The sequence below is a fragment of the Nycticebus coucang genome, chromosome 5 (assembly GCF_027406575.1).
Source record: "Nycticebus coucang isolate mNycCou1 chromosome 5, mNycCou1.pri, whole genome shotgun sequence".
In the NCBI taxonomy this organism is placed as follows: Eukaryota; Metazoa; Chordata; class Mammalia; order Primates; family Lorisidae; genus Nycticebus; species Nycticebus coucang.
Window position 1 is genome coordinate 56044888 of NC_069784.1, and position 14190 is coordinate 56059077.

The following is a 14190-nucleotide window of genomic DNA, read 5'->3' on the forward strand; positions in this document are numbered from 1 at the left end:
CTAACACTAACCCCGACCTTCCAGATTGGGCCCTTCACCAGACACGGCTACAAAGGCAGAGCAGTCAGTGAAGGTGGAACTACAGGTGCCCGCCACAACACGCAGCTAGTTTTTCTTTCTTTCTTTCTTTTTTTTTGTAGAGACAAGAGTCTCACATACCGCCCTCAGGTAGAGTGCCGTGGCATCACACAGCTCACAGCAACCTCTAACTCTTGGGCTTACGCGATTCTCTTGCCTCAGCCTCCCGAGCAGCTGGGACTACAGGCGCCCGCCACAACGCCCGGCTATTTTTTGGTTGCAGTTTGGCGGGGGCTGGGTTTGAACCCGCCACCCTCAGCATATGGGGCCGGCGCCCTACTCACTGAGCCACAGGTGCCGCCCTCTTTTTTTTTTTTTGTAGAGACAGAGTCTCACTTTATGGCCCTCAGTAGAGTACCGTGGCCTCACACAGCTCACAGCAACCTCCAACTCCTGGGCTTAAGCGATTCTCTTGCCTCAGCCTCCCGAGTAGCTGGGACTACAGGCGCCCGCCACAACGCCCGGCTCCTTTTTGGTTGCAGTTTGGCCAGGGCCGGGTTTGAACCCGTCACCCTCGGTATATGGGGCCAGCGCCTTACTGACTGAGCCACAGGCGCCACCCTAGTTTTTCTATTTTTGGTGGCAACAGGGTCTTACTCTTGGTCAGGCTGGTCTCAAACTCAGGTGATCTGCCTGCCTTGGCCTCCCAGAGTGCTGGGGTTCACTGAAATGCACCCTCAAGGTGTGAGCCCCTGTGCCCAGCCTTAGTTTATTCTGGCACATGTATATGTTGATAGTGGTGAAGGTGGAGTCACATGCAGGATTTATTTTTCTGTTCTTGAGTCTCTTTGCTTAGAATAATGGCCCCTCCAAGGGAACAAGCATTTCTGAAGAAACAACAAACATTCTGTGTTAAATTTGGAACTAAAAAAAGGATTATGTTTATTGAGGGCAAGCGGATGCAAACAATGTAAAAAACAAAAGCTCATCTGGCATTTAATTAACTTTTTCTTCTCTGCTTGACAAATGGGAGTTGGATTTTATTTGTATACATTCTAAGGATCCTGATCTGCTCATGAAATCCTTATATAGGGAGAAGCTGTGGGGCAGATGTTTGAAGCAATCCTTTGAGAAAACACTTTTCAGGGCAGAGTAATTGCTCGGTGCTGCCTACTTCTTTCCCTTCTGCTTCATGTGTACTACAAAATAGTCGTTGCACGCGATGGTGAGGCCCGCAATTAGGGAAAAGAAGCTCTGGAAGCCCACTTTGCCATCTCGGCACTGGTCCAGGTCCTTCATTATTTTGTCTAAGGCCAGAGGGTCTTTTTGATTCTGGGAGAAAAAAAAAAGGAACAAAGGCAAGAAATATCAGCCAGTGTTTGCAATGGTAAGCTTATTTGATCTATACTGCTGACAACCAGGTGTACAATCTCCCAAACATTTGAGTTCTTATTTTAGTTTATAAGCAACCTTTTTTTTTTTTTTGTAGAGACAGAGTCTCACTTTATGGCCCTCGGTAGAGTGCCGTGGCCTCACACAGCTCACAGCAACCTCCAACTCCTGGGCTTAAGCGATTCTTTTGCCTCAGCCTCCTGAGTAGCTGGGACTACAGGCGCCTGCCACAACGGCCGGCTATTTTTTGGTTGCAGTTTGGCCGGGGCCAGGTTTGAACCTGTCATCCTCGGTATATGGGGCCAGCGCCTTACCGACTGAGCCACAGGCATCACCCAAGCAACCTTTCTAAATGTTAAGGTTTTTGCCTTGAGGGTGCATTTCAGTGAATTCATATTTAAATTCTACCTAAAAACTACCCCAAACTCCTCATTTGGTAGTTTAAACTTACCTTCTTTTAATAAACTGTCTGACAGTATAGTCTAATCCTTTAAGAAGTGAGCTACTTACAAAAAGTTAAGGGAATAACTTTCAGATCGTTGTCCTATGGATTTTAAGCAGGTGCTGATGATGCCATTGGTTTGGAGAAGATGGCTCTCATTTCTCCTTGGCTCGCTGAGGCCATGCTAGTGTGGCCTCACATCATATTAGCTGTGTGAGCTGGATTGAGTCCCACAGCTTAGTAGGCCTTTGTGTGTCAACTATGGTTCAAGGAGGTTGGACTAGAGTGCCTCTAGGATCCCTTCCATTCTTTGAGAAGGTAAGTCTGTGCTCTCCGATGGACTCTGCTGGATGTGATACATTAGACCAGCTTCAAAAGGAAAAATGTATGGTGCCCTCAACTGGTAACAATGCGTGGACAGAGATGGGCAGGCCAGGGTCCCCTTTGCTTTCATCTTGTTTCCATGGTGACTGGTTGATCAGATCTTTTTGGAGTGATGCTGGTTAGAAGTGGCAAAGAGGCGTTTCACCTACAGGGTCTATGCCTTCAACCAGAGAGGGAAATAAGGTTGTCAAAGGGCTCAGATCAAGTATTTCTGAATTCCTGTGACTGTGTTCATGAGCAAAGGAACTAATACCAGTGTTTCAAGTATGCTAGATGTTAATAAATTGCACTTTGGAATCCCTAAAGGTAGAATAGCAGCATTTCCTACATGAGGATTGCAAACTCCTATCCTAAACAATCTGCTAAAACCTGCTCTATGCAGCTAATCCTGGCCTCACCCTCAGCTTCCTGGCTGTGGTTAGAAAGAGTGAAATTTGGATGACATAAGGGATCTACTTTAGAAACAAAATGCTCTGTTAATGCAGTGAGCATGGGTGTGCCCAAAATTATGATCCTGCGCCTGGAATAAATTAGCCTACCATGTTCTGGACGCCATGCCACATATACCCTTCATGTTTCTCATGCTGTAAAGCCTTCAAGGAGCAAGTGATACTCATCCTGGCTCCTAACTAATGTAACAATGTGACTAACAAGTGATCAGTCACCCAGAATACCTCTGTCCATGTGATGGGCAGGCTTATTATTTTTTTTTATTTCAGGTTAATGTGAGAGTACAAACAACTAGGTTACAATGTTTGCATTTGTTAGGTAAAGTCCCTCTTGTAGCTGGGTGGTCCCGCACCCAAGCAGTGTGCCAGATACCCTTGATGGGCAGGCTTATGATGAGTACATTTTGTCCTTGCGTTTCATGCTTGCTTTGAAGAGCCACAGAAAGTGAAAGTGACCTGGTTGATAATCATGTCCAGCCCTCTCATTTTATAGGGGGAAACTGAGGCCCGGAGAGCTAATACAAACTGTCCATTGTTATTCAAGGAAGAGCCCGACCTCCTAAGTCCTGGTCTGGGGCTAGATCTCGGGACTCTACAAAAGCAGAGTGTATTCTAACAGTATATTCTAAGTCATTTTGGGGTAGTGTTGGGTAATTGCAGCTCTGAGAGAGCAGTCAGGCTATTTATATCTGTTTAACTGACGACATGTAAGTTACTGTACACTACAAAGTCCCCTGTTCCCTGATGCAGGAGTCAGGGGCTTGACTAATGTGCAGATGACAACAGATGCACTTCAGAGGCTAATGCATTATTCGTCCCCAAGCAGAGTGACCAGCCTTTTGAGCGGCTAGAGTTGTGCCAGGGAAGAGAGGTCTGCACTGCAGTCTATTCCTCCAAGGAAAGTTTTACCCTCAGTTGAATTAAACAACCATCTCTTGAAAATCTGCAACGTGAAAGGACGACTGTGCCTTGTGGTCTCACGTCTTGAGTGATTTATCTGAGTTGACGGCAGAGTCTTTTCTAGTATTCATGCATCTTTCTTTCTTTCTTTTTTTTTATTATTTTTTGTTCTTTTTCTTTTCTTTTTTTTTTTGTAGAGACAGAGTCTCACTTATAGCCCTTGGTAGAGTGCCATGGCGTCACACAGCTCAAAGCAACCTCCAACTCCTGGGCTTAGGCGATTCTCTTGCCTCAGCCTCCCCGAGTAGCTGGGACTACAGGCGCCCGCCACAACGCCCGGCTATTTTTTTATTTTGTTGCAGTTTGGCGGGGGCTGGGTTTGAACCTGCCACCCTCGGCATATGGGGCTGGCGCCCTACCTGCTGAGCCACAGGCACCACCCTCTTTCTTTTTTTTTTTATTGAGACAGTCTTACTTTGTCACTCTGGGCTGAGTGCCGTGGCGTCAGAGCTCATAGCAACCTCAAACTCTTGGGCTCAAGCAATTCTCATAGGCAGCCACCACAAAGCCCAGCTATTTTTTTTTTTGTTGTTGTTGTTTGTTTGTTTAGCTGGCCCAAGCCGGGTTTGAACCCACCAGCCCTGGAGCATGTGGCCCACCCTCTAACCACTGAGCTACGGGTGCCAGCCTTCATGCACTTTTCTACTGAAGGTGAGGTGTGAACTAAAACTATGCTCCTGTGTTCTCACAGCAGTTTCAATGTGAAAAGCAGTTATTTCTAGGGTGGTGCCTATGGCTCAGTGAGTAGGGCACCGGACCCCATATACATACCTAAGGTGGCAGGTTCGAACCCGGCCCCCGGCCAAACTGCAACAAAAAAATAGCCAGGCGCTGTGGCGGGTGCCTGTAGTCCCAGCTCCTTGGGAGGCTGAGGCAAGAGAATCACCTAAGCCCAAGAGCTGGAGGTTGCTGTGAGCTGTGATGCCACGGCATTCTACTGAGGGTGACACAGTATGACTCTGTCTCTAAAAAAAATGTGGCTTAAGCAGCTAAGGCGCCAGCCACATACACCTGAGCTGGCGAGTTTGAATCTGGCCCAGGCCCGCCAAACAACAATGACGGCTGCAACCAAAAAAATAGCCGGGTGTTGTGGCAGGTGCCTGTAGTCCCAGCTACTTGGGAGGCAGAGGCAGGAGAATCGCATGAGCCCAGGAGTTGGAGGTTGCTGTGAGCTGTGATGTCATAGCACTCGACCCAGGGCGACAGCTTGAGGCTCTGTCTCAAAAAAAAAAAAAAAGCAGTTCTTTCTGGAGTGAGGCTTGGTTCTTATGGAACAGATGGTCAATACCATTCCATTATGGTATTGGAAGAAGAAAAAAATTAATCCTTTTAACTGAAAGGATTTAAGAAGTCCCTTTAACTGAAAGGATTTAAGACGGGAGATTCAAGTTGCTGAGAAAGTGACCGTGACCAGGATGTGACACCTCCAACACCAGGTTTACAGACCCAATCAAGCCATTTCCGGTTGGATTAATCTCTTGTGAAAAGACTTCTTCCCCCCATCTCCACTGAGGCAGATAACTCCAGATGGAGTTTTCTAACAAATGCATCATATTGTGAAAATTTGTGTGAAATCTTATCTCACCTATAGATTATAAACTCTTTGAGGAGAGGTGGTGTCTTCTTCACTTTGTTTCCCCTACCATATCTTACAAACAGTGGGTATTCTATTTAATAAATAAATGAATGAAAACACCTTTTTAATAGCGACTTTCATGGAGAAGGGATGGAAAGAGAAAGGGAAAGGGATCAGGGCTAGAAGCATTGATTTTTTTTTTTTTTTTTGTAGAGACAGAGTCTCACTATACCGCCCTTGGGTAGAGTGCTGTGGCGTCACACGGCTCACAGCAACCTCCAACTCTTGGGCTTACGATTCTCTTGCCTCAGCCTCCCAAGCAGCTGGGACTACAGGCGCCCGCCACAACACCCGGCTATTTTTTTTTGTTGTTGTTGCAGTTTGGCCGGGGCTGGGTTTGAACCCGCCACCCTTGGCATATGGGGCCGGCACCCTACTCACTGAGCCACAGGCGCCGCCCTGATTTGTTTTTTGATGGAGTAAGTTTTAGAGAGCGAAGAGCCTTTCAATACTTACTTCCAAAAATCCCGGGAACTCCTTCTCCATGAGCACTCTGAGGTCCTCCTTTGTTAAGTAGCCTTTATCCCCGGCAAATTTGTGAAATGTGAACATCATGGTTTCCATGGCGTGCTCCATCTGAGATGGCATTTTGGTGAGATCTACTGAAGTATGTTAAAATATTTAAAGAAATAGGGTTCACATTAACTTTTTTTTTAGAGACAGTCTCACTTTGTTGCCCTCGGTAGAGTGCTGTGGTGTCACAGCTCACAGCAACCTATAGCTCTTGGGCTTAGGTGATTCTCTTGCCTCAGCCTCCCGAGTAGCTGGTACTACAGGTACCCACTACAGTGCCTGGCTATTCTTTTGTTGCAGTTTGGCTGGGGGCCGGGTTCGAACTTGCCACCCTAGGTGTATGGGGCCAGTGCCCTACTCACTGAGCCACAGGTGCCACCCCACATTAACTTTTAACTCACCATGTTTGCCAGTGTTTTGAGGATAATTGGAAGGAGGGTGATTAGATCATCCACTTGATTCTTTTTTTTTTTTTGAGACAGAGTCTCAAGCTGTCACCCTGGGTAGAGTGCCGTGGTGTCACAGCTCACAGCAACCTCAAACTCTTGGGCTTAAGTGATTCTGTTGCCTCAGCCTCCCAGTAGCTGAGACTATAGGCGCCTGCCACAACGCAGTTGTCATTGTTGTCCAGCAGCCTGGGGGTGGGGGAGTGTTCCAACCCACCAATGTTGGTATATGTGGCCGCCCTGCCAACTGAGTTATGGGTGCCGCCCATCCACTTGAGTCTTTCCAGTTATAAAATTCAATGAATCTAAGAACCAGCCTGCCCCAGGTTTTGGGTCTCTTGTTGGTGGTGATAGATGCCTCAGATATTGGTGCTGTGGGGTTTATAAATGAGGGGTTTATCTACCTGCCAGCTAATTCTGCATAAATCACCCCATGAAGAATAAAAACTCTAATCATTCAGAAAGGATCAGTGTTCCTCTTTTTAACTGAAAAGCACCTCCTGAAAGAACAGATATTTCACTGTTTCAGCTTCGGCAAATGACTCTTAGGTGTGACTGAATCCCAACAAGCCATGCAGTCCAACTTGGTGAGTAAGAAAATTTCACCTCTCTGAGCTTAACTTGGTAACCTCAAATGAATTTATCTGCTGGGTCTGGATTCTTCACTAAAGTTCTGAACTTGTTTTTTATTGCAGTAAAGATGGTTGCATCTCTGGCACTGAAATGCAGTTGCCCTATTCAAGTAAAAGCTACCCAAAGTCTGTTACCTATTTCCTCAGGAAGGGACAGTACCAGTACATACTGACCCTGCTGGGAGCCTGCTATGTGTCTGCCAACACTAGACAGAAACGCTGCTCTCACAGTCCTGGGACAGTGGGAGGGCAAGAGTGTTTATAAGAAGGATCATCACATCCAGGTACAGTGGATTCGGGAGAATGTTTTCCGGCACTGGGTAATTAACAGGAGCTCAGGGAATGTTGGCTTAGTTGGAAGGAATGCTTTGGCTAGAATAAGGAAGTTTGGGCTAACATCACGGAAAATCACTACTAAATAGGAAGCAGATGAACAGGGAAAAAAAAATATAATAGGCCGACTGCCACCCTGCTGCAGAGCACAGACAGGGGGGCTGAGACAGGCCCCAGTGTGGTTCCCGCCACTGACAAGACACCTGCTCAGCATGGACCTCTCAACAGGCATCTGCTCAGCACAGACCTCTCAACAGACACCTGCTCAGCACAGACCTCTCGATGTTATCTTGTTAGCAGAAGGTGGAGTTGGGTTGAGCAATCCAACCCAAGGAGATTAAACCCCTTAATCTCCAGAAAAGTACAGAAACTGGCAAGCTCAAGAATGCTACTCTAGAGAATACTGTAAATCAGAATCTGGCATGATTCATCTGGAATGCAGATCTCTTGTAGAGAGCAGAGAACTAATGCTTCAAGGATCACTGTGACATGAACTTCAGGGGAAACACACCCTTTTCTCTCTTCCTACACAGCCTGGATCTGGCTCATCCCTGCTCTCATATGGGTTCCCCAGGTTCCCATGGCAGTGGGCTTACAGAGTCCACCTTGCCCAGAGATTTAGACACCCTGAGCCAACATGTTCCTAAATAACTCGAAAATGGAGTCAGATGCCACCGTGCCCAAGCTCAGAGCAGTTGGTCAGTACTTCATGACCAATTCCCAAAGACCCCCCCCCCCCCAAGAAACTGCAGTGGGTGGGATACCTCGTTTACAGGACAGAGCAGAAGGAAAGTGCATGTAAAGCCAGAGAAGTGACAGAGGGAATGCAGCAGGGTAAGGACCCCTAAAGTAGGAACGCAGGCTGGTTCAGGGACTCCCGAGAAATAAAAATCATAGCTGAGTAAGTCCTGGCCACCCCTGAATAACTTTTCAAGAGAGTGAGGTGAGTCTTCCTCACCCACCTGAGGGTCAGGCCTGAGGATGCTACAGTCCCATCCCTTCCTTGCCATGGTCATCACGGCAAGATGGAGCTTTCCTCCCTAAAGCTACATCCCTGCCTCATAAGGTCCTTTCCTTGCCTCCAGCCCCAGTTATTTAAGTCAGCAAATGGATTTTTAATACAGCAGCCAGCCGACGCCCTATTTGTTCAGTAGACCTTCCTTGGTAAGAAAGCAGAGCAGGGCCTGTCCAGAAGGTGAAAATAGCATTGAAAACTAGAGGAAATGGCCTCAGGCTCATGAGGAACCAGCATCCCAAAGGGCCCTGACCAGGGATTCTTTTTTGAAGAGCCACACACAGGTTTCAAAATAAGATGAAGGGAAATGAGGGAGTGCTGTGATTACAACTCTGCTTTCCTGGTTCCAGAATGAGTCACTTAGCTCTTCAGAGTGCAGCAGTGGCCCTGCTGAGTCAGCTGTGCAAGGCCCTCCCTTCCTGGGCAGGGCAGGGCTGACTGTTGTTTCTAAAGCTAAGTTCTTCAGGAACTTATCTCTGGCATTTCCACTCCCACCTAGCCACCCTCCAAGCTCCAGTCCTGGGCAGAGGTGGGTCTCCTTCTTCCTGGCGGGACACACTTTGGGGCTGTGGCTGAGGGGCATCAGTGCCCTCTCGGTGCCGTCAACAACTGGTCCTGCGCTGAAACCCTCCATTGCATTTAATTGTTTACCTATCTTCGATTTAAGCATCTCTTGGTCAAGAGCCCCAAATCATTCTGTTTTATCCACGGAACACTAAATAACTGTTAAGTGAATGAATAATCACACAACCCTTTTGGCTGGTGTGATTATGCAAGACTAGTCTGAAAACCTGTATCTCAGAGCTTCGCAGGTGGGTATGAGAGCTGGGGAGGGTCAGGAAAGGGGGCTTATGAATGGAACAGTGGAATAAAGAGGGCAGCACATTCCATACACTAGAGAAAAAATAAAGGTCCTGCTAAACAGGTCTGGTCAGACGGACATGACTTCTCACCCTGGTGTTTTCTCATGCTTTCATTTCCCCACCTTCTACTTCTTGCTGTTCTGGCGCTGCCCCCTCACTGTTGAGCTCCACAGGATGTGAGAGCCTCATGTCCACACACCTTTTATTGCACCATTTTATTCTGATGCCTTTATATGCTCTCAAATGTTTGCCTGAGCAACAGTCTTCAGAGTGGAGGCTCAGATGTTTTTTCTTTGTGTAGTTTTTTCTACACAAAACAAAAACAACTCTGGACTCCATAAATTTGGTTACTGTGGGAGGAATTCAATTTTCCATTTTTGGTTCTCCTATATTGAGCACCTGCTTTGCTTGTCTCAGACACATTGGTAGGCACGAGGGATAGTCACACGCAGACGCACCCATGGGTGCATACACCCACACATGCACACTTGCCTTTGAGGAATTCATCAGCTAATGGAATACTGTTTACAAGTCTGTTGTGAATTCTAGTGATTTGTGTTTCTGTTTCTTTTTATTTATTTATTTTTTGTAGAGACAGAGTCTCACTTTATGGCCCTCGGCAGAGTGCCGTGGCCTCACACAGCTCACAGCAACCTCCAACTCCTGGGCCTAAGTGATTCTCCCGCCTCAGCCTCCTGAGTAGCTGGGACCACAGGTGCCCGCCACAACGCCCGGCTATTTTTTTGGTTGCAGTTTGGCCGGGGCCGGGCTCGAACCCGTCACCCTCGGTATATGGGGCCGGCGCCCTACCGACTGAGCCACAGGTGCCGCCCATGTGTTTCTGTTTCTTTCCTCACTAGATGGTGTTGGGCTCTTTGAGCAGAGTCCCAAAAGCTAGTGCCTGGCCCTCATAAAGCCTACTCGATAAATCCAAAAGAACAAAATTGACAATCATAATATAATTTTGGTTATCCTGGGGGTAGCAGGGAAGTAGGAGTCTTCCTTAGAAAAGCATCTGTTCCTGAGCAATCCCTCATGTTTGCTCTGGATCTATGCCTAGATCCAGGCCCCCATTTCAAAGAGGAGTCTTCTAAGGATCAAGAGGTCTGACTTACTTGTCCTTCTGTATCTTGTCCAAATCCTAGTTTCTCGCAGCCCACCCAGAAAATAATCAGGAGGGTGTCAGTAAAAATAAGCATCTGTTATTTAAAATATGTCTGAGGGTTCTTTTCTTTCACTTTAGAAGGTTTGGGGAAAAACGTTTTTATTTTGAAAATTGAAAACAGAAGACATTCTTGGATTTGATACCCCAAAGAAAATTCAGAAAAAAATGAGTTGAAATAATGGATCTGGATCCAGCATGTCTCTCCTACTTCTCACCAGAGAAAAGCCCACTAAAGAATTGGGCATCAAAGGAAAGTTTCAGATGCAATTTAGTAGGAAGAAAGAACTCATAAACCTCCTCTAACCCAACCAAGTACATCTATTCTTCTGTTAAGAACAGTCAGGCATCAGCCTCCATCAGCCAACAACCGTTACCGTGACAACTGCTATTAAATCCTTTGGTAGGGTAGGTGGTTGTTATTTGGTGAAAGGAAAGGAAGGGCTGAACATTGTTTTTAAAATACTAAATTTTTTCCTTTTGCTTTTGATGAGAGATTCCTAAATTGTTGAGCCCCTAGAAGCATGAGACACTTAAAAAATATTCTAGGCTGGTGCTTGTAGCTCAGTGGCTAGGGCGCCAGCCACGTACACCAGAGCTGGTGGATTCGAATCCACGGGGCTTGCCAAACAACAATGACAACTACAACCAAAAAATAGCTGGGGGTTGTGGAGGGCGCCTGTAGCCCCAGCTATAAGTAGCTACTTGGGAGCATGAAGCAAGAGAATCGCTTGAGTCCAAGAGTTTGAGGTTGCTGTGAGCTGTGACACCAGAGCACTCTACTAAAAGTGACATAGTGAGACTCTGTCTAAAAAAAAAAAAAAGAGGGCGGCACCTGTGGCTCAGTGAGTAGGGCACCAGCTCCGTATACCAAGGGTAGCGGTTCAAACCTGGCCCTGCCCAAACTGCAACAAAAAATAGCCGGGCATTGTGGTGGGCACCTGTAGTCCCAGCTACTCAGGAGGCTGAGGTAAGAGAATCCTAAACCCAAGAGCTGGAGGTTGCTGTGAGCTGTGATGCCACAGCACTCTGCCTGCGTGATAAAGTGAAACCCTGTCTCAAAATAAATAAATTAATTAATTTAAAAAAAGAAAAATTCTAAAGTTTTAGTCTAGTTTTGCCAGCACTTTGAGTGATAATTTACACATTATAATCTGAAAGAATTCCATTGTTTCCACTCAACTTTACACTTTAAAAGATTGAACTGTGTCCAAGAGCATATGGAGTGGGCAGTGCTCTGAAAAAGTCACATTTTTAAACTGTCAGTGGAAAGCAGGGAGGCCCCCAGCCTCAGCTCCACCCAACCCAAGGCCTGAGAGCTCCCTGCAGTGGCCAGAGGCCAGAGCTTGGGGGGAGCGTGGGGGGAAGGGCCCATCTGATGTGGGATCCAGGAAAGGCCAAAGAGCATCACCTAGAAATCAGGGTCAGACCCAAGAATTGCTTTACATGCAATGGACGAAGAAAATTTGAACAACTGAAACAAGAAACTCTAAATGGTGGATCAAGGACCACCCTGAAGAAACTAGTCTCTGGCTGTGAAGGAGCACAGTACACACGCCTCAGAGGGATGATTAAACAGGACTGGGGAGGGATGTGGGGTCAGAGGAGTTGTCCCACTAGTCTCCTGCCCCCGGTCCTGGCACATCTGGATCGCAATGCGCTGAAGCTGTTGGAGGCCGAACTCACTGACAAGGGGCCTCCACGAGCCTGGCTAGCCTGAAACGCAGGATATAACCGTCCACTACTGGAAGCAGAAACTCAAGCCTCTGAGGAAAAAACGATCCACAATAACTGCAAACCTCTTAACGGAAAAAGCCACCTTCCCAGTGAGGGTGAGACAGGCTGCCGGGTGCACACCAGCCGGCAGGGAGCGGCGCTCTGGCCGCCCTGTCCTTGCCATCACTGCCCTCGCCCACGGGTCAGTCCCGGTGTGACTCACTTCCTCTTGGAAAATGCCCTCTAAGGGCGGTGCCTGTGGCTCAGAGGAGTAGGGCGCCGGCCCCATATACCAGAGGTGGCGGGTTCAAACCCGGCCCTGGCCAAAAAAAACAACAACCAAAAAACTGCAAAAAAAAAAAAAAAAAAAGTGGAAAATGCCCTCTAAGAGGGCACAGTTCCCCTTTCCCCCTCCTTTTCAGGGAGTGTTCTGCTCAAACCCTCGGCAGAGAGCATCTGCAACCAGCCACGCCCGCACCGGCTCACGGCTGAGTCACAGACCACTAGGAGAACCCAGGGCCCCGGGTGCTGGCCACGCCCTGCAGAGCGACTCCAGCTCCCCGGGGACAGGGTGGGGGCTGAAAGGGCTCCTGGCATCCCGGAGCCTGGCTCAGGGCTCCGTTCGGCCTGCGGGCGGCGGCCCTGCACCCCCACCCCTCCCGCTAGAGCAGAGTTCGCGGTCCCCTCGGTGGGGCGGCCCGGGCTAGACCGCGCAAGCAGGGGAGGGAGGCCTTTTGGCCGCGTTCAGGCAAGTTACCGACGACACGTCTGTCCCCGTCTCACTGCACCCGGCCAGAACTAACTTCCGTCGAAGATCCTTCATCAAGTTCTTTCCTCCCCCACTTCTTGCTGATTCCACTTAGTTATTCAGGATGGAGTAAGGGCATCCTCCGAGTAACAATCACCTCACATGGTCCCTCCTCTACACAAACCCCTAGCAAACCGCGCTATAGAGAAACAAGCCCTCCTTCCCCCGGCAGTAAGACGCTTCCTGCCTGGCAGAGGACAGGGGGCCGACCCTGCGCCCTCCGCCGCCGCCCGGCCAGGCAGAGAAGCACGGGTCATTCGGGAGACCGTTCGGAAGGTGGGACCGGTGGAGGAAAGACCCGCAGCGGAGGTCCGGGGCCACCAAGACAAAGGTCCGCAGCAAAGAACAAGCGCCCCTCCCCTGGCCCGGGGGTCTGGGGTCGGCCGCCCGCGCCGGAAGAGGCTCTTGCTTCCTCGCCTGGGCGCGGCCCGGAGCGCGGAGCAGCGGATTCCCCGCCAGCTGCTCCCCGCCCAGACCCCGCGGGGCCTGGGACACCCGCGCAGCCAGCCCGGCCCCGCAACCCGGAGGAGTCCCCGCAGGTGTCAGGTTCGGGGCTGAGGACGTCCCGGAGGGGCAGCGCGCATTACCGGGCGGAGCTCACCTGGGCCGAGAGGCGCGGCAGACGCTAGCTGGCTGAGGCGCGGGGCGGCGAACACAGCTGCGGCCGGCGACAGGGTGCGCGGGCGGGAGCTGGGAGGGGGCGGTGCGGGCCGCGCGAGCGGGAGGAGCCGGGGCGGGGCTCGGCGCCCCCCGCCCCGCCCCCCAGCCCCGGGCGAGCGGGACACACCCTGCTCTGCTCTCCGCTGGGAGGGTGCTGCTGTCCACTCCAGTGCGGATGTCTCTGCGCTCCAAAGGTTTGGGACAGCCCCACCGTCGGCTGTGCCCTTCCTTCCTCTCGGGTTTGGTTTATAGAAAGTGGGTGAGTGTAGGCTTCAAAGAACCCGGCCGTTCCTCTGAGGGTGGGGCCCGCTGCCCGGAATCAAAGGCAAAGTGCAGGTCTAGAAATTATTCTCTAGATAACACAGCAAGAGCGGCACCTGGAGTCCTAGCGACCTCGAAGGCGCTGGGCCTTGGTGGTTTTCAGATGGGGACCCGGAAGGTCCGCAGTCCCTGGGTCTCCCCGGCCTGTTCCCGGCCCCCATCTGCCCGCAGGGAAAGCGGGAGGCTGCTGGGTGGTCGGTCAGGGCTGGGGTGACAGATCCCTGTCCAACAGGGGATTTACCCCTCCTGGTTTGTGTGGCTTCACTTGGTCGTTGGTTCAGTTTCAGTCAGTGCGGTTAATATTGTTAAAAACGATTTCTAAGGCTTCTCTTTGGTCTGTAATGGGCCCGTTTGGCCCTAAAAGCCCTTTAGAAGAATTTTCTGGAAGAAATTTAGAGAAGACCTGAGTGTTTACTAGCGGCTGCTCACCCACTCCTTCC

At 49.6% G+C, this 14190-nt stretch overlaps 1 protein-coding gene across 2 annotated transcripts; it reads right to left on the minus strand.

Moving 5' to 3' along the window:
* Window positions 1–935: 935 nt before the first annotated feature.
* S100A10 (S100 calcium binding protein A10) lies at window positions 936–13569 on the minus strand. Of its 2 annotated transcripts, none has more exons than XM_053591571.1 (3): window positions 13371–13569; window positions 5738–5883; window positions 936–1350 (listed from the first exon to the last, which is right to left on the minus strand). In XM_053591571.1, exons 2-3 carry the CDS (start codon window positions 5867–5869, stop codon window positions 1189–1191), a joined length of 294 nt encoding a protein of 97 aa, XP_053447546.1. In that variant the 5' UTR covers window positions 5870–5883; window positions 13371–13569; the 3' UTR covers window positions 936–1188. The 2 variants fall into 2 exon arrangements, with proteins under 2 accessions (XP_053447546.1, XP_053447545.1); XM_053591570.1 differs by having other exon boundaries at window positions 5738–5880; window positions 13371–13494.
* Window positions 13570–14190: the final 621 nt, after the last annotated feature.